The sequence below is a fragment of the Microcaecilia unicolor genome, chromosome 10 (assembly GCF_901765095.1).
Source record: "Microcaecilia unicolor chromosome 10, aMicUni1.1, whole genome shotgun sequence".
Taxonomy (NCBI): domain Eukaryota; kingdom Metazoa; phylum Chordata; class Amphibia; order Gymnophiona; family Siphonopidae; genus Microcaecilia; species Microcaecilia unicolor.
Window position 1 is genome coordinate 92,012,837 of NC_044040.1, and position 24,528 is coordinate 92,037,364.

The following is a 24,528-nucleotide window of genomic DNA, read 5'->3' on the forward strand; positions in this document are numbered from 1 at the left end:
TAATTGGAACGAAAGCCAGCCTATCTTCACTGATTTTATCTCAAACACTTGCGTAAATAACTCCAATACACTAATACTAGGCGACATAAACCTTCACCTAGAAGATCCCAACTCAACCAATGCACGCAAATGCAAAGACTTCCTAGTCTTGGGACCTCACTTGGCCTCACATGCAAGCTACCCACATCAAAGGCCACACATTGGACCTCTTATCACACAAACTATCCACAGATCAAACCTTATCAATAACAGATATGAAATGGTCAGAAGAACCTTGGACCAATCATTACAAACTGTACCTATCGATAAATTGGCGAAAGAAGGACTCAAACTGTACACCAGCACAAACAACCTATACCAGGGGCGTATCTGTGTGTGGCCACAGGGGCCTGGGCCCCCGCAGATTTCACCCTGGCCCCCCCTCCCGCCGCCAGCCCTCTCCCGCTGCCGTTTCTTACTTTTGCGCCGAGGTCTGCTTCCTCCTGCGCCTTTAAAAATATTTCTTCAGCTGGCGGGGGACCCCAACCCCCGCCAGCCAACCCGAGGTGATGTCTTTCAAGTTCTTCGTCCGCCGTGGCCGACGTGCTGGAGTTGAGCGGCTGATTCCAGCCACAGAAAGGGGGCTAAAATGTGCCCCCTTTCTCTGGCTCTGGCTCCCCCCTACCGCCGGAGGCCAGATACGCCTCTGACCTATACTACGAGAGGGCAAATTGATCCACAAATATTCTGGCAACAGATATATGACAACGAATGGACGACACGAATTGACTCCATGCACTACCTCAACCACTGGGAGGCCAGATGCAGAAGCATACTAAACGAAATAGCACCCTTAGAGACAAGAACATCAAAAAGACAAAATTCGGTACCATGGTTCAATGACGAACTAAAAAAACTCAAAACACAATCCAGGGGAGCTGGCAGGCCTCAAGCATGCGCAGATGCTCCAAGGTCCTAGACCATCCCTGCTTGCAGTTACTTCTGTATTAGCAGTTATCACCCAGGCTTATTGCCAGTAAGGGCAACGCCAGCCACTTTGGGGGGGGGGGGGGGGGGTGTGGAGCTGCAGGGGAAGGAAGACAGAAGTATCAGTCACTTTGGGAGGGGAGGGAGGGAGGTAGGCAGGCGAGGGAGAGAAATGCTGATCACTGTGGGAGGAAGAAGAGGAAATGCCTGTCACTATAGGAGCGGAATACTGGTTATATTTGAGTTAACATTTTTCCCCTAAAAAGCCATGGAAAAATGTTATCTCTGCATATATTCAGATGGGCTTATATTCTAGTATGTACTGTATATAAAAGGAAGTGCCTGGTTTGAGAGGGCAAGTAGGCATCTTTGTAGGTGCTATTTTATTGTTTTTTGGGGGATTTGCTATACTGCCTCCTCTTATGTATTTAAAAAATACTAGTTTAAGCGACAGTAATCATATCTATATTGAATGCACAGACACATCTGCTTGCCTAGGTTGTGTGCCAGTAAATTATCCTATTTTATTACAATTGCAATTAAATTTATATTCTCATTCTTGTATCAGTGCAGATTGCAATATAAGACCATCACTAGGAAATTACACCATTTTAAAATGTACATAATCTGCCCACACTGTTGTTGCTCTATTCAAACTTCTGTCCTCTACATGCTATCATGTCATTGTGTGCACTTTTATGCCAGTCAGAATTTTATAACAGGCCATTGACCTGCATATGTGGCCACATATAAGTGTGAAAGTGATTTCATAAAATTACTCTCCTAATTGGCACTCCCCAGGCAAACAAAAATATACAAAAGATAGACAATAGGCCATGTAATGCTGTGAGCAGCGGCAGACGCACTTAGACTCGCTGCTCAGGAATTCTCTCCCTTCACCCTCTTAATTCGCTCTAACAGCATACATTTTTTGACAGATGGTTTCCCTCAACTATTAACGTGTTTATGGACAGATTTCTAAGCAAACCAGTGGGACCAGATGTCAGCCAAACCACCATGCTGGGGCCAGGATCGCGCTTGACCGGGAGAGGACAAAATGGCACCCTTGTCACCACCATTGCAACCCACTTTGGACTTTATCCCTGAACTTACAGAGGTGATGGTCAAAGCACTGGACCCTAGATTTGTGCAGATTGCTGGGATTGCACAAACTACCTTGGAGCTGGCTCGCAGGACCGGAGAACTCGAATGTTGAGTCTCTGATGTGGAAGACTTGCTTCATTCTCATAGCGAAAGCTTAGAGTTCCTAGAAGCCCTGACACATGCTCAGCAACAGAAACTAGACGATCTGGAAAACAGAACTCGCAGGGAGAATCTTTGCTTTGCGGGCTTCCCGGAATTTATTTTTATTTTTGTTACATTTGTACCCCGCGCTTTCCCACTCATGGCAGGCTCAATGCGGACTCTATTCAGGAGTCCTCCTTACCATCAATGCTGGAGACCTGGCTCTTGGCGCACTTTCCTTCAGCAGGGGCCCAGGGTGCACTTCATCTGGACAGTGTCCATGGCATGGGCCCTCTGCGTACCAACAACGATAGGCCCAGAATTGTGATAGCAAAATTTCACTGGTACTTGCAGAAGGCCCAAATCCTTCGCCTCTACAAAAGCAAAATGGATGGAGTGCAGTTCGAGGGCCGACCGATTCAAAATTTTCAGGATTATTTGGCAACCCTTTCTTCCAAGAGACTGGTTTTTACACCAGTTTGTACTCAATTAGTAACGAAACATCTTTGATTCTCTCTACAGTATCCAGCCACTTTACAGGTCCAACATGACAACCATTGGCAATCTTTTGCTAGCCCTGAGGAGGTTCTGATCAGGATACAAGTGCTAGATGCCACATGAAAGCCTGGCTGGACCCATTCTGGCTCAATATTTCCATAAAGTCACCTCTCTTTATTTCTTTATTTTTAAGTGGATTACAGGTTGGACTTTGCTATAAGTTACACATTTTAGTATGAAGATGGCATATGTTGACTGTTTAGAGTGAACTGTTTGTTGGTATTAGTATTTTTTTCTAGAAGGGAGAGGGCACCCCCCCTATTTAGCATCGGTAATGACCTGTCCTTCCCCCTTGATTGGGACTGTGACATGTTAGAAGTTATAGGGAATCAGGCTGGGGACTCAGGTGGGGGGAGAAGTGAGGGGGCGGGGGAGTTGGGCGGACTTCAGGAATTCTGGGAATATATGTATCATGGAGTGGGTAAGTGTGTGTATGGGTATTTGGTTAACATGGTTAGGATGGCAAATGTTGAATGGTGGTTCTGTGCGCTGAATAATCGTGATGCCATGTTAGCTTATCCATGACTGAACCAAAAAAAAAATGTTTTTTTTGCATGGCGTTTGCACTTTCACCGCTTTGGTAGCAAGGTGGTGAAACTGCTAGCACATGTTGCTCGCATGTGGTCCCAGCGCCAGTTCATTTCTGTAATTGTAACGCTGGGTGGATCTCGTGTACATCGATCAGAGGAGATAGCTCAGGCATTTCATGCATATTTCTCCAATGTGTACATGAAAAGTAGAGAGCACAGTCCGTTAGTTCAGGATTACTTGGATGACACGGGCCTACCTTGCCTATCCCAAGCTATCCAGAACCAATTATCTATGCTGATATGAGCCCAGGAAATTCAAAGGGTTATTAAGTCACTTCCATTGGGCTCCGCCCCAGTCCCGGACAGCTTTGCCAATGAATCGGTGGTCCAACGGGGGTTCTTCTCCCCACATGAAAATGAGGCTCTAATCACTCTTATTCCTAATCTAGGCAAGCCACAAGATCTCCTAGAGTCCTACAGACCAATCTCCCTATTAAATGTGGACCTTAAAATACTAGCACAGGTGCTCGCTGATCGCCTGGTCTCCCACATTCCCACACTGATGGGCGACCACCAGGTGGGTTTTGTTTGGGGTCGTCACTCTACATTTTATGTTTCAACCATTTTTATTGATGATCAACAGAATAAACAAAGACTTAACATTTCTGTTAGCAACATTTGAGTAATTCCTCATTTGTATACACCTCGATACAAGTCTTCTGCTTTGTCATCAAGAGTTTACATTTTTTTCCTCCCACCTCTATACCTTTGTTTCTACATATTTAATGATGAAATTGTAGATAAGTACACAACAGATTTTTTGTCATGTGTCTAGTACAAATCTTGATTGTCAAACATGAGCACCGAAACCAGCTGAACGTCAACCATTTAACATTTTATTCCCCATCATACCCTATTCCCCCCCCCCCCGGGTTTTAGCCCCTCCCCCCGGGGTGTAATCCTCCCAACTTATTGTAAGTAGTAATGCTCTGTGTGTCCAGTCTTTAGTAACCCGTTGTTTTTCCCCATTGCTCCGTTTATCTTCTACCCTCCCCTCCTCCCCTATCCCTTCGTCTTTCTCCCCACCAAAATTCGACTCTGTGCATCCGAGGCCGCGAGGTGCCCCAGCCGCCCCAGTCTCCACTTTTTCTAGCTCCTTTGCTGCTCTCTATAGTTCTCCTCAAGATATCAAGTTCAATACCAGACTGCAGGCTCTATGGGACAAGGATTGAATATACCTATCCCAGGTTAAAAGAAATCATTTTTTCCGCTTGAATGTCGAGCGGGCATACTGGAGTTCCAATAGCATCAGCTTATGTAATCTATTCCTCCTTTGCCAATATGATGGAGCCTGATCACTGGTCCACACCCCCAACACTACTCTCTTGCCCAACATCCCTGCTTTCCGAATCAGCAATTTAAAATGTTTATCTTGTAGCCCAAAGTCCTCAAAGTGGCCTAATAGAAATCCTGTCGGGGATAGCCTCACCGGTCCCCCCCCCCCCCCCCCGATGTTCCAAATAGAGGGCCACTTTTTTCCAAAATGCTTGGATTTGCACACATTCCCAAAATGCATGTATGAATGAGTTTATCTCCCTCTTACATTTCGTGCAGATTGGAGAACTAATCCCTCCTACCTTAAAGAGGCGTTCCTGTGTGAAATATGCTCTATGTAGTACTTTAAAATTACATTCCCGAAGTTCTGCGCTAACCAACCCCGATGGTATACGCCCTATTAATTTAACCAAATCTATGGAGGCGGCCGGTAGTCCCAAACCTTGGCTCCACCGCAGTTGTAGTATCTCCTTCCCTGGTTTCCTCTGTATGTTATCTAATGCTAGTTTCAATGTTGATATCGAGATCCCCCTATCCTGAATAGGCTCAAAAAACTCGAGTATTTTCTGTCTAAGGGGGAACCGTTGGTCCACTATATTCAAGCTTTGGATATAGTGTTGTATTTGCCGATAGGCTAATAGGTCCCGTGTCTCTACCTTCTCAGACGCCAACATTGTCTCCCGTGTACACATCCGCCCTTCTGTGTCCATAAACCGCTACTAAATGGACTTGGGAAAAATCCACAATTCCGGGAATAACATGTATAGAATGTTTGTATGTTTGGGAAACTTGCCAGGTGCCCTTGGCCTGGATTGGCCGCTGTCGTGGACAGGATGCTGGGCTCGATGGACCCTTGGTCTTTTCCCAGTATGGCATTACTTATGTACTTATGTACTTTACCCTCTCCTGCAGGGACCTTCAAGGTCCACCATATATAGGCATGGTCCGAGACCCCATATGGTCCTATTCCTGCACCCTGGAAAAGAGGCAGTAATCAATTCATGACTGGGAAGAGTGTGCTCTGGAAATATGTGTGTATTCCTTTTCAATCGAGTGCAGCATCCTCCACACGTCAGTTAGATCTAGGGTCTCACAAAGTATTGGGATTCCCTTTAAGCCTGACCCTTTTTTGGCCCTCTGTCCTCTCGATGTATCTAAGCTAGGATTATGAACCCCATTGAAGTCTCCTCCAATAATGACTTGGGCACCTTCATGTTGGGCAATATTGTGAACCAGCGATCTAAAGAAGGCCTGATCATAAACATTAGGGGCATATGTTTGCTAGCAAAAACTCCTGTTTATTTATCACTATTTTGGCTAGAATAAACCTACCATCCTCTGCCCGCCAATAACCCAGGATCTGTATTTCCAGCGTCTTCCTAAAGAGTATCATCACTCCAGCCTTTCGATTCTGTGCTGGTGCTTCTAATAGGTGTCCTACCCACCATTTTTTGAATTTAGCGTGTTCTCTCGAAGACAAGTGCGTCTCCTGTAAAAATACTACATCCGCTGTTTGCCGATTTTAAAAGCTGCAAGATTTTTGGCGCTTGATCGGGGAGGTTACCCCCCCCACACACACATTCCAAGAGATGAATCTCAATGGCCTCATCCCTCCCCCTTAGGGTCTTTCTGAATCAAGGATTTAAATTTCCTTTGAATAGAAGGAGCCAGCCCAGCCTCCAACTCCTCCCCATTTTCTCGAGCCTCAACATGAGTGGTTTCTGAGGTTTTTGTAGCCACTCCCCCGAGAGCCACCGCAGTGCTTCCCCCCCACCAGACCGCACATAGCCGAATTCTAACTCGTCCCTCCTTTCCTTCTTGCTCCCCTTCCCTTCCACCTTCCCATGTACCCTCTGCCCTCTCCCCCCTTCTTTCTTCCATATCCCCTATATTCCTATATAACCTGTCATGAGGTTTGCCTAACCATGAATTGTCCATGCCAGGCATTTCCTACTAGGTCCCCCGAGGAGAGTCTCCTGCCCCTTCCCCCTAAACAACCATCCCGTTACATTCCGTTATATTATTTTTCTCAACCTATCCCTCTTGTGTGTGTGTTGGATTATAGAACCTTTCTGCGAACATGTTAATCAAAATCTATCCACCTTTAAACCCTAAGTGTCTTATCTTATACCTTCCTGCCCCACTTAATGCTTATTTCCACATCATCCATGTTAACATCACTCCCCCTCCCCCCCCCGTCAGGACATACTTCTCAGGAGACGTGCCTAAACCTTATAGTTCACTCTAAGAACCCCGTCTTACAGCATATTAAACCCGCATATGTATTTAGCCCTTATGACTATCTGTTTGTTCTTCCGCATCGCTTTCCCCCACCCATTATTGTAGTATGATTAGTCATCCTTTATGTACTTAACATTCTCTCATATTAAGTCTTTAGGCAAATCTGCAGCCATATATGCAGTCGAGATGTCAAAGGTTTAAGCAGCCATGCTTGTTATGCTGTCTAATAAAATCAAATCTTCGGATTCACCTCTTCACAGAGTATAACTTTGGGTGGTTTAAGGTGGGGGATAGATCTCTTAGTCATCTCCCGCTATCCTCCAAAGATCTCAGCGAGTCCAGCCGGCTTCCGCAGATTTAACTCAATTATCAGGTCTTTCCCAAATCCTAATAAAATCAAGTCTTCGGATTCACCAGAGTGTAACTTTGAGTGATTTAAGGTGGGGGATAGATCTCTTAGTCATCTCTCGCTATCCTCCAAAGGTCTCAGCGAGTCCAGCCGGCCTCCGCAGATTTAACTCAGTTATCAGGTCTTTCCCAAATCCTTGTCTTGTGTCGTTGAATAATGATTAATTCCAGAGTGAGTGGCCCGCTCCGTTCACACAAAGGGGGTAATCCAAAGTTCAGGTTTCTAAATTCCAGTTCCGTCGGCCTCGCTATCCTCATGCTGCATAGGATCTTGTTATAGTGGCGTTGATAAATTCAAAAAGTCCCGAACTGCCTCTGGTGTATCAAAAAAGGATGTTTTCCCGTCTGAGAAAATCTTGAGGCGCGCTGGGTATAAAAGACTCATCTCTTCGATAAAATTTACTGCAAGGAGCAATACACATGAAGTCCACACTCACTATTCCAGAAATACACCAATACATTCTTTTCTGAACTCTCATCCCCCATAATCTCATCACACTTAAACCTTCACACACAGACAATGTTATACCGAATGTTCTTTTGCTAAGGTTTTATCACCCTACCAATTTCCCGTTGTCTCTTTCCATTGTTCCATTGTTCTTTTCCTTGACCTATTCCCTAACGACACCTTGACTTTGTCTCGCTTAACTTCTCACAATGGAATCCATAACTGATTGTAACAAACTGCATTTTCATTATTTACAATGTATTGTAAGCCACACTGAGCCCGCAAATAGGTGGGAAAATGTGGGATACAAATGCAATAAAATAAATAAATAAATATAATAACGCGAACTGCACCTGTTTTTGATGCAAGGTGGAATATATTTGTGAGTAGGCTCTTCTGAGTGAGGAGACTCTGGAGGAGAAATCTTGAAAGCAGAGAATTGTTTTAGCTTCATATTTTAAGGGACCTTTTGCCCGGACCACTCTTAATATCTCCATTTTATGGACATAATTCAATAGTTTAAAGATGACTACCCGCGGTCTGGCTTCACCTTGGCGCCTCGGTCCCAGTCTATGCGCCCGTTCAATTTGGAGAGGGCCCACCGACGATTGTAATTGTAACGTGGGGGTAAGCCATTCCTCTAAAAAGGTCCGCAGTTCACTGTCCGAGATGTTTTCCGGTAATCCTACCAAGCGAAAGTTTCCTCTGCGCGATCTGTTCTTGCTTGTTTTCCAGGTCATTGACTCTCGCCTGCAGTGATTCTTTGTCGGTAGTCATCTGTTGTACCCGGTCCTCCAGATCTGAGATACGCTGACATGACGCTGTAAATTTTCCTTTAATAGCCTCCATTTTCCCATTGAGCGTTTCAAGTTTAGCAGTAATCCCCTGGAACTTTTGATCCAGAGTGGTTCAGGGCCTGAGTGACTTCAGTGACAATTTCTGCCACCCATGCGGAGCTCACTGAACTGGGGCCTCCATTCTCTGAGTCCGCCACTTTAGATGTGTCCAACACCTTTAGTTTGTCTCCTTGCTTTCATGCTGATTTGGCTGCCATCGTGGTTAGAATTGCTCGCAGCTCCGTTACTATGTTCCCGCGTCGATTTTCCTATAGCGTTATAACGTTCAGTATCGACGTTTGCAGCTGTTTTTAAGGCTGTTCAAGCTGTCGGGGCCTAGGAGCTCTCCTCGAACGCGTCTGTTCTTCAGCGTGTCATCACGTGACCCCGTCACTCTATATTTTAATCGTCCGCAGAGTTCTCTTCTCCATTGCCCACTGCCAGTCCATCAAAACGCAATTGCTTTTAGCTAGCTTAGATGCGGAAAAAGCATTTGATAAGGTGTGATGGGACTACTTGTTCCGGGTCTTAACTTACATGGGTTTTGGGGGCTGGTTCCTTCAGGCGATCGAAACCTTATACCAGGGGCCGACTGCATGCCTACTTGTTAATGAGACCAAGTCCCCTATGTCAGCATTCGTTGTCTAGGTATGTGCCCGGGTCCAGTTCACAGAGGTAGTGGGTTCCCAAAGAATACACAATCCACACGGGTTTGGATATATATAGAAAGTATATTGTATGTACATATATAGGCTCACAGCACTTAGTACAGGTATTACAATGCTGTATCGGTGTGTGTGTTTAGATGGGAGTCAATGAGAGAAAGACAGGATAGTAGTGTTCAGAGGATGAGAGACGCTTTGGGGTAGAGCTGGAGAAGAAGGGGGGGAGCATAGAAAGAAAGCAAGAGCAGAGCCATGTGCTCTGGGACTCAAGATGGTGGTGTGCAGACAAAGAAAGAAAGAAAAATAACCTGCAGGTTGCCTAAGTACATAAGCACCGCCACACTGGGAAAAGACCAAGGGTCCATCAAGCCCAGCATCCCGTCCCCGACAGCGGCCAATCCAGGCCTCAAGAACCCGGCAACCCCCCCTCCCCCCCCCCAAAAAAATGAATAATGTTCAGTGGACTTTTCCCTCAGGAATCTGTCCAAACCCCCTTTATATTCTGTAAGGCCAGCTGCTGTCACTACATTCTCCGGCAACGAGTTCGAGTTTAACTACACGCTGAGTAAAGAAAAACTTTCTCCTATTTGTTTTAAATCTACCATATTCTAGCTTCATCTTGAATCCCCTGGTTTTGTTGTTGTTTGAAAGTGTAAACAAACGCTTCACATCTGTCCACTCTACTCTGCTCATTATCTTGTAGACTTCTATCATATCACCCCTCAGCCGCCTTTTCTCCAAGCTGAAGAGCCCTAACCTTCTCAGCCTTTCCTCATAGGGAAGTCGTTCCATTCCCTTTATCATTTTCGTCGCCCTTCTCTGCACCTTTTCTAATTCCTTTATATCTTTTTTGAGATGCGGCGACCAGAATTGGACACAATACTCGAGGTGCGGTCGCACCATGGAGCGATACAAAGGCATTATAACATCCTCGTGTTTGTTTTCCATCCCTTTCCTAATAATACTCAACATTCTATGTGCTTTCTTAGCCGCGGCAGCACACTGGGCAGACGTTGTTAACGTCTTATCAATGATGACTCCCAGATCCCTTTCTAGGTCCGTAACGCCTAACGCGGAAACTTGTATTACATAGCTGTAATTCGGGTTCCTCTTACCCACATGCATCACTTTGCACTTGTGAACATTGAACTTCATCTGCCACTTGCACGCCCAATCCCCCAGTCTCGCGAAGTCCTCCTGTAATCTTTCACACTCCTCCTGCGACTTCATGACCCTGAATAATTTTGTGTCATCTGCGAATTTAATTACCTCACTAGTTACTCCCATCTCTAGGTCATTTATAAATATGTTAAAAAGCAGTGGTCCAAACACAGACCCCTGCGGGACCCCACTAACTACCCTTCTCCACTGAGAATACTGACCATTCAACCCTACTCTTTGCTTCCTATCTTTCAACCAGCTCTTAATCCATAGTAATACCCTACCTCCGATCCCATGACTCTCCAGTTTCCTCAGGAGTCTTTCATGAGGCACTTTGTCAAACGCCTTTTGAAAATCCAGATACAAAATATCCACTGGCTCCCCATTGTCCACACATGTTTGTTCACCCCCTCAAAAAAAATGCAGTAGATTGGTGAAGCAAGACTTCCCTTCACTAAATCCGTGCTGACTTTATCTCATCAGCCCATGTTTTTGTACGTGCTCTGTAATTTTATTCTTGATAATAGCTTCTACCATTTTGCCCGGTACCGACGTCAGACTCACCGGTCTATAATTTCCCGGATCTCCTCTGGAACCCTTTTTAAACATCGGCGTAACATTGGCTACCCTCCAGTCTTCCGGTACCACACTCGATTTTAGGGATAGATTGCACAATACTAACAGTAGCTCTACAAGTTCATTTTTCAGTTCTGTTAATACTCTGGGATGAATACCATCAGGTCCTGGCAATTTACTACTCTTTCAGTTTCCAGAACTGACCCATTACATCCTCCAAGTTTACAGAGAATTCGTTTAGTTTCTCTGACACGCCCGCTTCAAATATGTTTTCCGGCACCGGTGTCCCTCCCAAATCCTCCTCGGTAAAGACCGAAGCAAAGAATTCATTTAATTTCTCCGCTACGGCTCGGTCTTCCCTGATCACCCCTTTAACACCATTTTCGTCCAGCGGCCCAACCGATTCTTTAGCCGGCTTCCTGCTTTTAATGTATCTAAAAAATTTTTTACTATGTATTTTCGCTTCTAACGCTAACTTTTTTTCAAAGTCCTTTTTTGCCCTCCTTATCTCTGCTCTGCATTTGGCTTGGCATTCCTTATGTCTTATCTTGTTACTTTCATTCGGTTCTCTTCTCCACTTTCTGAATGATTGTTTTTTGGTTCTAATGACTTCCTTTACCTTACTGTTTAGCCACGCCGGCTGATGTTTGGTCTTTTTTCCCCTTTTTCTAATACGCGGAATATATTTGTCCTGTACCTGAGCTGAGTCATGTGCTCCTGCTTTTTATACCTCAGGAACAGAAAGGGATCAAATAACCTCTTTCCTTCCCAGCCAAACACCAGTTTAATTTCCTTGATATAAGGAAGGTGACCATTTTCACAGGTTTTGCCTTTGAAGTCCCTAGTTTTGGAGCCTCTCTGTCTGGCTTCCTTTGTTCTTAGAGAGCTCTGCTCCCAGATAGGACAAAAGGTATGTTAATTAGGTGTAATTAAGAAAACACAGGGCTAGCAGCCAGCTGGGCAACATTTGGTCCATTTGCCATCCTTAGTGATTTCTGAGGGAGGGGGAAGTTCTCAGAAGTCAGAAGCTGGTTTCATCAATCCTGACGTGCAGCCATCCTGACATCTCCACCGCTTTTTTTTTTCATGGAGGCAAGATGGAAGCAAACCTGGATACCTGATCTGTCACTGTAGTGACGATTGTTCACGTTCCCTTACCTCCAGTTATATTGTTCCTGCTAATTCTAGCAGGTCCCCTGTCCTGCTTATTCATATCTCCACAATAGTGAGATGTTTAAGACCCCTTATGCCTTATGAGTCCAAGCCTCATGCTTTAGGTTGGGCAGTCACTAGTGGGCGGGGATAACCCAATATGCTACCTCTTACCCGTCTTGGAAAATGGACAGTGCATACGGGATGCAGTCATTTTGGGAGGTTAAGGCCTACAGGTACCAGGATGCCCAGAATAAAAAGCCCAGATTAACCTGCCAGACTAGAGTGGTTCCAAGGTAGATGATGGTACTGTCCCCCCCCCCCCCCCAAATTAACATGCCAGATTAAAAATGTAAATGCTGGGAATAAAGTAGTTTAAAAAAAATTCAGATGGGAAGGAAAGTAGTGTGTGTATTGGTGTGTATGGCTGCCTTTATAGGGGTGAGGGTGTTTTATAGGCTAAACTTTGCAAAGAGTTGTACAGATGTCTAAGTTTACATCACATGAAAATCATAACAATGCATAGCAATACTTGTACCCCAGTTAAAATAATGATAGGGTGAATTAAAACATTAAAGACATGATCAGCAGTAGGTGAATATCCAAAGAATAATTCCCATGCTGAGACTTGGGAGTCTTGTAGCAAATTTTGAACAGTTTGTCTAATTTGTCCATTCCTTGTCATCAGCAGCAGATGAATCCATTAACTGATGGGTGGAGATAGAGAACACTGAAAAATCATAGTGCCTCGACGGCTAGCCCCAACTGCCTTCAGTATTTTTCTGCGTATCTGCTTTCAGGTCGGTCTCCGCCTGAAGCATTTAAGGCGCATTCCATGAGAGCGATTTCCTCCTCGTGGGCTGAAACGGGTACACTCTCTCTTCAAGAGATCTGTAGTACAGCTACTTGGGCTTCTCAGCTCTCTTTTGTCCGGAGCATTACAGGCTAGATGTTGCAGCGAAGCAGGACGCGATTTTTGGAGCAGAAGTGCTTGCTCGCGGTGTGGCCTGTTCCCACCCTAAGTAGGGATTGCTTTTGTACATCCCATCAGTTAATGGATTCATCTGCTGCTGATGACAAGGAAGGGAACATTAGGTTCTTACCTTGGTAATTTTCTTTCCTTTAGTCACAGCAGATGAATCCATGATCCCTCCCTGGCTGACTTGTTTTTTGTTCAGATCTTTCATGCAGATATATATCTCATTGGGAGAAGTTGGATACCAGTTCTCAAAATTTCTACATGATGTTCTTCTACAGGAGGTTGAGTTCATCCCTCCTTTGTATGGTTATCGCTCCTGTTCTGGGGTGTTTGTTCGCTGTGAGGAATGTTTATGTTGTTATACCTTTATGGTTCACTCTGCTTTGGAAATCTCAAATACTGAAGGCAGTTGGGGCTAGCCGTCCAAGAGGCACTATGGTTTTTCAGTGTGCTCTATCTCCACCTTCTGGTAGGCAGATACAACCCATCAGTTAATGTGACTTAAGTCATCTGCTGTGACTTAAGGAAAGAAAATTACCATATGTATGTATGTAACTCACCTTGAGCTACTACTGAAAAAGGTGTGAGCAAAATCTAAATAAATAAATAAAAATTTCACAAACTCTAAATTCTGAATAAAATCAATTGAATCTTATAGATTGAGCAGTAGCAGCATGACATTCTAGGTTTTTGCTGGCCCTGTGCATTACGGCTTCACTGGGTTAATCAGCTTTCAAACGTATGTCTTTGTATAGCCGAGATATGGTATACTGCTAAAAGAATGTACTTTGCCATAACATTTTCATCACCTGTCTCAGAAGAGGTCCTGGTTGAGGGTTTCTGTATATACTACTTCAATTGAAAGTGTGCTAAAAATCCAATTTGTTGATACTATTATTGTATTTTTGTATTGTGGGCTAACCTCTGTTTTCCCTATCTTGTGTTTTGCAGCACTTCAGTGAATTCTTAGATGCTTTCTCACAGGATGTTCTTGGCCAGCTCTTGAATGATCCTTACTTGTCGGAGAAAAACGAAATGATGGAAATGGACCTGTCCCCAGCCTCACCTTCCCCACTCATCCAGGCTGAACATAGCTATTCTCTTTGTGGTGACTCATGTCCACAGTCCCCACTTACCCATGTTTCAGCCGAGGACAACTTTGGTGAAGGTACTCTAGTGCTGTGATATGAGAGTTGGGGTATATAGTGGGACCAGAGATTGCACCTCACCCTCAGCTGGTAGCAGATGGTGTATGCCTGTAACTGCAGTGGCCTTGTGTAGTATGATCTATTAATTGCAGAAAAAGATACCTAGCTGTCTAGTTGGTATAATATGCTGCTTTATTAATTTAAGAAAGTTTGCATTTCTATTTTAGGTATGGAGCAAGGTTAAGGAGTATTGTTTGACTTCTTTTAAGTCCTTTTAGAAGGAAATGTCTTTGTTCTATAGGATGGAAAGTGGTGAATGAATACCTTGGATGGGATGAGAAAACCTTATTGCTTTATTGTCCATGCCAGACCAGTGCAGACGAATGGGTCATGTTCCACTGCCAACAGATGGAGCCAGAGTTAACCCCCCCCCCAACAAAAAACAAACAACCCCCCCCCCAGAGCTGACTTTCCTTAATAGGGACTCTGCTGCCCTCACCTCCTCAGTATTCTTTTGGCTCTAGCAAGTAGTGCACTCATGTGGCCTGGTGCACCAACTACAGGTAGGTTGCTCCTGGGAAGGCAATAGGTCTAGATTCCCAGTGGAGTATAGACCAAGTCTGAGGAACATGGTGGGCAGTAGTCCTTTTTCTGCCCTATAAAACCAAAAAACAGTAACTGTTGAGATTGTAAATATGAAGTCTAAATAACTGATTTTTTAAAATAGAATTCCATGATGTAGTTTTTGAACAAAACTAATACGGTACTGTGTTCTAGCTTAACATATCTCACATTTTTCAAGAGATACCTTGTTTTGGAGTTTGGCTACAGGCTTGCAAATGCATCCAAATGTTAAACATCTTCCATATTAGTGGAGTGGAGGAGTGGCCTAGTAGTTAGAGCATCAGGCTTGACATCCAGAGGTGGCCAGTTAAAATCCCACTGCTGCTCCTTGTGATCTCGGGCATGTCACTTAACCCAGAGGCGTAGCCAGGTTTTGATCTCAGGGGGAGCAGAATTTTATAAAATAGGCGCTGGTTGGTGTCAGCTAGACAGCAGTGTCTGTGTTGTTGCTCAGGGACTGTGGCGGGCAACGATTAATACAGGCTGTCTCTGTTACGTCCTGCCTACAAGGAAACAGTAAGTTACATTAGGAGGCAGGACACAGAAGAGGTCCCTGGACTGGCCAGAGCAGGCAACCTGTCTTCTTAACTTCAAATAAAAATATTCAAATCGTGACCATCACCTCAGGAATAGCACACCCAGTCCTTCCACTGCTAGACACCTTGTTTAAATCAAGATAGGCTTTTGTTTGTGTGGTGACTCTACAGGATGTGATGAACACTAGTCTTGAGTATTTTTATTTTGGATGACAAGGGCCACCTTTGCCCCAGAGCCTACTTTCAAATAGGGCTAGACACTTTGTGAAATAACACAAACCCCTGCAAAAAGACACCCAAAACCTATACTGAAAACTTACCACACCATAACCCACCTATGAAAAGACAGTGCTATAAATATTACCGTGGGACCTAGAGAAGTGTTTCCATAGGTGGTCCTGGAGTACCCCCTTGCCATTCAGGTTTTCAGGCTATCCACAATGAATCTGCATGAAAAAGATTTGCATATAATGGAGGCAGTATATGCAAATCAATGTCATGCATATTTATTGTGGATATCCTGAAAACCTGACTGACAAGGGGTACTCCAGGACTGCCCTAGAACACAAAACTTACCACACCATAACAGCCCTAACCTACCTATCAGACAACAGTGCTATATATAGTACACTGGGCTCTGGAGCACCAATATACCTACTATTGGGAAACTGGAACAAGCTGCACCGTTACACATTCCTTCACAGATACTACATGCTGGCAGAATCCTTCACCTCAGTCACACATGCAGAACATGGACAGACCCTCATCTGTATAACATAAGAGTAGCCATACTGGCTCAGACCAATAGTCCGTCTAGCCCAGTATCCTGTTTCCAATGTGGCCAACCCAGGTCACAAGCATCTGGCAGAAACCCAAATTGTGACAACATTCCATGCTACCAATCTAATGCAGAATAGGGAGCCACAAAAAAATATATAACAAAAATTGAAATAGAGACTCCTCCCTGCCCAAGGAAGCCAGACTCTAAACTGTGCAATACAAAAAAAAAAAGACAGACATGCATTTTCTCCTGTACTTTGCAAAATAAAAATAGAAAAAAATGTACATTTTACAAAGCAGGTACATCTCAGTCCTTACAAAGTATTAAATACAAATAATTTTTTTCTATCTTTGTTGTCTGGAAATTTGGCTGGTTCCAGTCTTTTTTTCCATGTTCCATGAGTCATCCTTACAAATTCTTTTCCAGGTTGGTCTTTCCATTTCTTCGCTTGCCTCTTGTCTTCTTCCTTTCCTTCTCTACATCTGTCTCCAAGTGCACCATCCTTTTTTCCTCTGCATCACTATTTTTCCTGTCCAGCATCTGCCCTTTCTGTGTCCCCATCTCCCCCCTTTTTCAGCACAAGCCTATCTGGTCTTCTCATCTCCCCCCCTTTCTAGCATCTGGTGTCCCCACCTCTCCCTTTTTCTAACATTGTCCTGTGTCTCCAATTTCCCAGCATTACCCCTGTTACCATCTTCCCCCTTTTCCAGCATTACCTCTTTGTCCCCATCTCACCCCTTTTTCACCATTGTCCCTATATCTCCCTTCCAGTGGTGCCCCTCTGTGTCCCTATATCCTCCTCCCCTTTCCAGTAGTGCCCTCTTTGTGTCCCTATCTCCTTGCCCCCTATCTCTCCCCCTTTTCCATAGTGCCCTGTGTCCCCATTTCTTCTTTTTCTAGCATTGCCTCTTTCTGTTCCAGTGTCCCTACCCTCACCCTGTCTAGTATTGACTCTGTGTCCTTCTCCCTCCTTGTCCAGCATTTACTATATCCTTCTCTCTCCCCGTGTTAACCTTCTTCCCTGTCTCTTTCAGCGCTCCCCATCATCCTTAGGGCCACATATCTCCATGGCCTGCTCCCACGGTCCATCCTCTGGCAGCTCCAAGGAGGTTTTAATAGACAGGAGACCAAGTGAAGTCAAAATGTTAAAACCAATTAGGCCAGTCTCAGTTTCCCCTTCCCCGCGCAGCTGTCATCACCGCATTCTCAAAAGAAAGCAAGCAAACCTATGAGTTGCTGCATCAACGTTGTCACTGTTTATTATTGGTAGCATTTGTATTTAATCTCACTTATATTTTCAAACGTCGATTTGTACAGTATACGAATGTACACAAGTATAATAACAGAATAACTTTTCATAGGAAGAGTAGTAATTTGTTATAAATCGTAATCATTCCTTGTCATCAAGCAGATGAATCCATTACGAGTGGGTTGTGTCCATCAACCAGCAGGGGGAGATAGAGAGCACTGAAAAACCATAGTGCCTCATGGCCAGCTAGCTCCATCTGCCTCTTCAGTATTCTCTATCTCCCCAGCAGGGTGATTGCAGCTTGTTCAAGCTCCTTCAGAAAATCTGCCTGGGGTGGCTCCTGTGCTTTTGCCAGTTGTAGCAGGGGTGTTGTGGCTGATGGTGCCCACTTTAAAGGCAAATAGGTTAGCCCTTTCCCTGCCTTACCCGGCCCTCGATGTGGAAGTAGACAAATAGGCAAGCCCTGTCCCTGTTTTTGCCCACGCTGTGGATGCAGGCACATAGGTTCGCCCTTTCCCTGCCTTTCCCACGCTACTGATCCTCCGGAGTTGGAAATTTGCCTCTTTTGCTGTTGCCTCAAACTTTCCTCACAGCGTTAAGAAAAAAAAAAAAAAAGTTGCGTCGCACTTTGGTGCTGCGATCCCAGAAAAGAGGTTTTCTTTTGATTGTGCAGTGTGACCGGAGCTCGGAGACTCGGTCTGGTGAGGTAAGAGCATTTTGTAGCTCCTCCGGGGAGGGCCCGTGTTTGGGACGATTTTGGTGCGAATCTGCCATTTTGAATTTACGCCGCTTTCGGCGATGGCTGCTGAGAAAGTTAAGCGCTGTTCCTTTTGTGGCAAGTGCAAATCTGCAGCGGGGCTCTGTAAGGCGTGCTTTTCAGACGGTAGAGCCGGCCTGAGCATGGCGAGCGATGTTCCTTCCCGCTCCGTGGAGCTGGCAGCGGGCGCCATTTTGGAACAGCATGGCGCGACCCCCGCTGAGGCGGAGGGGTTTGAGCCTGGAGGGGCGCCTCGTGTGGAGGCTGATAGAAGAGCTGTTTCCCCCAGACTGGAACCGGGAGGCCAGGGTGAGCCATTTTCCCCTGAATTTGTTTTATTGCTGCATAATGCATACCTGTTAAAAAGAGCTCTTCCGCAGGGGTCCCCTGCGGCCCTGCTTTCTGTATCCCCTCCAGTGGAGTCTGGCCTTGGATTATTAATTGTATCTGACACCCTGTAATAACAATGTCATAACAAAACTATGTAAGCCACATTGAGCCTGTAAATAGGTGGGAAAATGTGGGATACAAATGCAAATAAATAAATTACCGTCAGGCACGTTTTCCCCTGACAGATGGCTGTAAGACAAGCGCAGAAGGGTGGATTCCCCTTCAGAGAGTGGCGCACCCCCTTTTCCCCCCCCGTGGTCGGGATGTGAGGACTCTGAGGGGTCTGGCAGGCCTTTGTGGTCTGGATAGCCAGAAGAAGGTGCAGGATTGCCACCGGATCCAGATGATCCTTCCGCGGTGAGGATTTTCCACCGCGATGAGCTGCCAGCACTTATTACTGATGCCTTGCAGGTCCTCTCTATAGAAGACCCTGGGAGTACTGAGACCTCCTCCGGTAATCCGAGGATGGCAAGTACTAAGAAGCCTGCTTGAGCCTTTCCTTTGCATGACTCCATCCAAGAGCTTATCACTGCTCAATGGGCTGACCCCGAGGGGCCTTTGAAAGTCGCCAGGGCTATGGGGCAATTATACCCTCTAAGTGAGGAGCATTTGGTGCACCTAGCAGTGCCTAAAGTGGATGCCCTGGTCACGGCTGTGACAAAGAAAACTACCCTCCCAGTGGAAGGAGGAGTTGCCCTGAAGGACATGCAGGACCGTCGCCTGGAGGCAGCTATGAAACGGTCCTTTGAAATTTCAGGCCTATTTTTACGGGCATCTGCATGCAGCTGCTACGCTGCCCGAGCCTGCCTCGCTTGGTTACAACAGGCAGTGGAACAGCCCGGAGATGGAGCGGAGCCCCTTTCGGAGGTGGCACCGTGGATGGAGTCGGCCTTGTCATTTTTGGCTGACGGCCTTTATGATCTGGTCAGCGCTTCGGCTAAACAGATGGCTGTAGCGGTGGCATCTTGCCGTCTTCTGTGGCTACGGCATTGGGCAGCTGACATGGCCTCTAAGCAAAGGTTGGTGAAGTTGCCCTTTCAAGGCCGCCTCCTGGTTGGTAAGGAGTTGGAGAAAACTGTGAAAGGTCTGGGTGATGCCAAACCCCAGCGCTTACCCGAGGATAGGCCGCGGATTTCTTCCAAGGGTCAGGCGGTTCCCTCCTCTTACAGACCTCGCTTCCGGGAAGCTAGAAGGTACCACCCGGGGCGTTCTGCTGGGTTCTGCTTTGCGTGCCCGTTTTCAGCAGAGGAACTCCTTTCACTTGGACAAACGTTCCGCAGCAGCAGGCTTAAGACCTGGAGTTCAAGGGCGACCCTCTCAATTATGGTGCGCCGGCCCCTCCTCGATTCCTGTGATAGGAGGACGACTTTCCCTCTTTCTTGAGGAGTGGGCCAAGATTACCTCAGATCAATGGGTCTTGGACCTGATCAGAGAAGGCTACAGAATAGAATTCAATGCCCCGGTAAGAGACGTGTTTGTGGAGTTCTGATGCAGTTCTGCCGCCAAACGAGCGGTGGTAGAGGAGACCTTGCAAGGCTTGATTCATATAGGGGCGGTTTCCCCCGTGCCTCCCGCCGAACGCGGCTCTGGCCATTACTCCATTTACTTCGTGGTGCCGTGAAAAGGAGGGTCTTTTTGGCCTATCCTAGACTTAAAAGAAGTCAATAAGTCTCTGAACGTGCGGCATTTTCACATGGAAACCCTGCGCTCCGTCATAGTGGCGGTACAGCCAGGAGAGTGTCTCATGTTTCTGGACCTGAAAGAAGCTTACTTGCACATACCAATTTGGCCCCCGCACCAGAGGTTTCTGCGTTTTGCTGTGATGGGAAAACATTTCCAGTTTCGGGCCTTGCCTTTTGGCCTCGCCACAGCTCCCCGAACCTTTTCCAAGGTAATGATGGTAGTAGCTGCTTTTCTCAGGTGAGGGTATCCGAGTTCACCCGTACCTAGATGACTGGCTCATCAGAGCAGACTCTGTAGAGTCATCAGGTTACAGCCAGAGTGGTCTCAGTACTGCAATATCTGGGCTGGGTTGTCAATATAGCCAAAAGTCACCTGACCCTCTCTCAATCTCTAGAATATTTGGGGGTCCGTTTCGAGACAGCCTCGGGGATGGTCTTCCTACCCAAGCAAAGGCGGGGGAAGCTTCAGAACCTGGTCCATCTGCTCCTGAGGGTGCCTCGCCCGCAAGCTTGGGACATAGTCCAGCTGTTGGGGTTGATGACGGCCACTTTGGAAGTGGTGCCTTGGGCGAGAGCGCACCTGAGACCTCTGCAGTGTTCCCTGCTTCAACGGTGGTCTCCAATATCTCAGGATTATCAATGCAGACTCATGTGGCTCCCTGCGGCCCGGCTCAGTATGGAGTGGTGGCTTTCAGACAGCATGCTGCGGCGAGGAATGTCACTAGCGCTCCCCGATTGGTGCCTGGTGCTAACAGATGCCAGCCTGAAGGGCTGGGGTGCACATTGCCGGGGAAGGCATGCCCAGGGTCTTTGGACACCCGAGGAGTCGGAGTGGTCCATCAATCACTTGGAGTTGAAAGCAATTTTCCAGGCGCTTCTGGCCTTTCAATTGACCCTGGAAGGATTGGCTGTCAAGAGCAGCGCAGGCCGCGCAGATTTGCCACTGGGCCGAGCTTCATCTGCAGTTTCTGTCAGCAGCTCATATTGCAGGTCAGAGCAATGTACAAGCTGATTATCTGAGCAGGAATCAGATCGACCCAGCGGAGTGGGAACTTGCAGACAAAGTATTCCTGCAGATATGTGCCAAATGAGGAAAGCCTGTAATGGATCTTATGACGTCAAGCACAAATGCCAAAGTCCCGTGCTTCTACAGCAGATGGAGAGATCCTCACTCGGCAGGGTTGGATGCCTTGGCTCAACTCTGGCCTCAGGGCCTCCTGTACATGTTCCCTCCGTGGCCCTTGATAGGGCGAGTACTCCTGCGGATTCAGCTCCACCAAGGAGAGGTGGTTCTCATTGCCCCGGATTGGCCCAGGAGGCCGTGGTATGCGGACCTCCGGCGGATGCTGGTAGAGGATCCCCTGCCGTTACCTCTGGTACCGAACCTGTTGTCACAGGGTCCGGTGACCATGGAGGATTCCTGCCGCTTTGGTCTTACGGCATGGCTATTGAGAGGGCGTAATTGAGAGACAAGGGATATTCCAGTAAAGTAATTTCCACTCTCCTACAGGCCTGCAAGCGTTCCACTTCCGTGGCTTATGCCAGGATTTGGCGCCAATTTGAGGCTTGGTGTGCTTCTAAAGCGATTACACCCATGCGGGCTTCTGTCTCGCCGATACTTGACTTTTTGCAGGATGGTTTACAAAAAGGCTTGGCCTATAATTCCCTGCGTGTTCAAGTGGCAGCCTTAGCATGTTTTCGAGGGAAGGTCTCTGGCCTCTCTCTGGCTGCTTGCCCGGATGTGACACGGTTTCTTAGAGGGGTGCTTCGGCTCCGTCCTCCTGTGGGGGTCCCGTGTCCGGCATGGAACCTGGGGTTAGTTTTAAAGGCCCTTCAGTGTTCGCCCTTCGAGCCGCTTAGATGAGCTTCGGAGAAGGATATGACCTTAAAGACGGTCTTTTTGGTGGCTGTGACATCGGCGAGACGGGTATCTGAGCTCCTGGCGCTGTCCTGTCGAGACCCATTTCTGCAATTCTCAGAGTCCGGAGTAATGGTACGTACGGTGCCTTCCTTCATGCCTAAGGTGGTTTCAGCGTTTCACCTAAACCAGCCTATTTTCCTGCCCTCCTTTTCTAAAGAGGAGTTTCCAGTAGCCTATGGGCAGTTGCACCTTCTGGATGTGCGAAGGGCTCTGTTGCAATATCTGCGCATGTCAAATGCCTTCAGGACCTCTGACCATCGTTTTGTTGTTTTGTCAGGTCCGTGCAGAGGGTCTCCAGCATCTAAGGCCACTATAGCCCGTTGGCTCAAAGAGGCTATCTTTTCAGCATATCTGCTATCTGGCCAGCCTCCGCCTGAAGCCTTTAAGGCACATTCCACAAGAGCGATTTCCTCTTCTTGGGCTGAAACTGGAGCACTCTCTCTTCAAGAGATATGTAGTGCAGCTACTTGGGTTTCTAAGCTCTCGTTTGCCCGACATTACAGGCTGGATGTGGCTGCCAGGAGAGACGCGCATTTTGGAGCATAAGTGCTGGTGCGTGGTGTGGCTTGTTCCCACCCTATCTAGGGATTGCTTTGATACATCCCACTCATAATGGATTCATCTGCTTGATGACAAGGAAGGGAAAATTAGGTTCTTATCTTGGTAATTTTATTTCCTTTAGTCATAGCAGATGAATCCATGAGCCCTCCCTCAGTGGTTCATTATGTGATTTATGTTACTTTTTTTATTTATTTATTTTTTTATTTATACTTTATTCAAATTTACATTTATGCAATACAACATAAATCAATCAAGATAAAAAATAAAGGAAATTCAGTCAAAGCGGAAATTTTCAACAACATATCGACCACAAATTATGATCCAAGATCTAGGAAAATAACTAAAATCAAAAAGCAATCAGTTTAAGTGAACAGAGAGAGATGGCGGAAAATCGCAGCCGAATAGCACTTAATACAGTGCCTATTACAACATTATTCTTTAGAGGTAATAAATTCTTGTAGTTTTTCTGGGTCAAAGAAAATATATGATATAGAATCAATAGTGATAAGACATTTACAGGGAAACCTCAATTGAAAAGTTCCACCTAAGCGGAAAACTCTTTCTTTTAGTAACAGGAAAACTTCTTCTTCTTCTCTGGGTATCCTTGGAAAAGTTTGGGAAAATCTGTATTTTTGACCCAAGAAAAGTGGAGTTCATATGGCGAAAATAAAGTCTTAAGATGTTATTACGGTCTGTTTGCAGTGCAAATGTAGCAAGCAGTGTGGTTCTCTCAGTTATGACCTCCATAGAACTTTCCAGGAAGTCAGTTAAATTTGTAGCAGCTTGAGGATTTTGAGGAATATCACCCGTTCTTGCACCAGAAATATATTGCACTCTAATAATAGGAGGGAATCCCTCAAAGGGGACACCCAGTATCTCATGCACATATTTCCTCAACATTTCCAGTGCTGGGATGAGTAGAGATTTGGGAAAGTTAAGAAAACGTAAATTATTTATGCGAATTTGGTTTTCAAGGAAATCTATTTTACGCTGCTGAAAGTTGAAACTTTTCATCAACATTTCTGTTGAAGATTTCACTGCTTTAAAGTCAATTGTCCAAAACATTCATTTTAATTGTATGCTCTGCAACTTTAAGAAAAATATCTTTTTGAGTTTGCTTTACCTCTGCCAGTTCTCCCGTTAGGATTCGAGCAATCTGTTGTACGTTGGAATTTAGGCCTTGTATCGCTTCCCATAAAACTTCTAGGGTGATAGCTGTAGGTTTTTTCAAATCTCCCAGCTCGACAGAGGACACGCTCAGATTCACTGTAGGCAGTACACTCGCCTGCATCGGTGTTCCTTCTGGCGTTGAGGAAGCAGCGGGGTCTTCGCAAACAAGCGCAGGGGACCGACTTCCGGATGCCTCGCTCCGTTCCACCGCTGAATCCTGCCTCTCTCCTGGCCTTGGGGGTACAGCCGTTGAGGGAGGGCTCAACGAGGCTCCCTCAGCGCTCAGGTCTGTAAGATTATCCGGACCACCCGTAGCGAAACCGCCAGCTCCCGTCGTCAGCAATCCCATCTCTGCCAGAGTCATCTGCCTCAACGGAGCTGGTTCCACCCTGCGCGCGGAGACAAGTGCACTGGGTTTCAATGTGCAGGTTTCAATGGAGAAAGGAGAGAGCTCGGCGCACGTCCGTTCAACTAGACGCCATCTTGGATGATTTATGTTACTTTTATGTTCAGTTTTTCCTGTAGGTATGTTCCCTCATTGGGAGAAGTTGGAAAACAGTCTTCAGGATTTTCTGTTCGGTTACAGGAGGATGAGTTCATTCCCTCCAG

General features: G+C 46.2%; 1 protein-coding gene across 2 annotated transcripts in view; it reads left to right on the forward strand.

Annotated features, from left to right (window-relative positions):
- The window catches only part of CREB3L2 (cAMP responsive element binding protein 3 like 2), a 395,423-nt gene that overhangs the window by 29,007 nt on the left and 341,888 nt on the right, over positions 1 to 24,528 (forward strand). For both annotated transcript variants that reach the window (XM_030215916.1, XM_030215917.1), the window contains exon 2: positions 14,052 to 14,268. In XM_030215916.1, the coding sequence (XP_030071776.1) occupies positions 14,052 to 14,268 (217 nt within the window). The remainder of the gene's footprint in view (positions 1 to 14,051; positions 14,269 to 24,528) is intronic.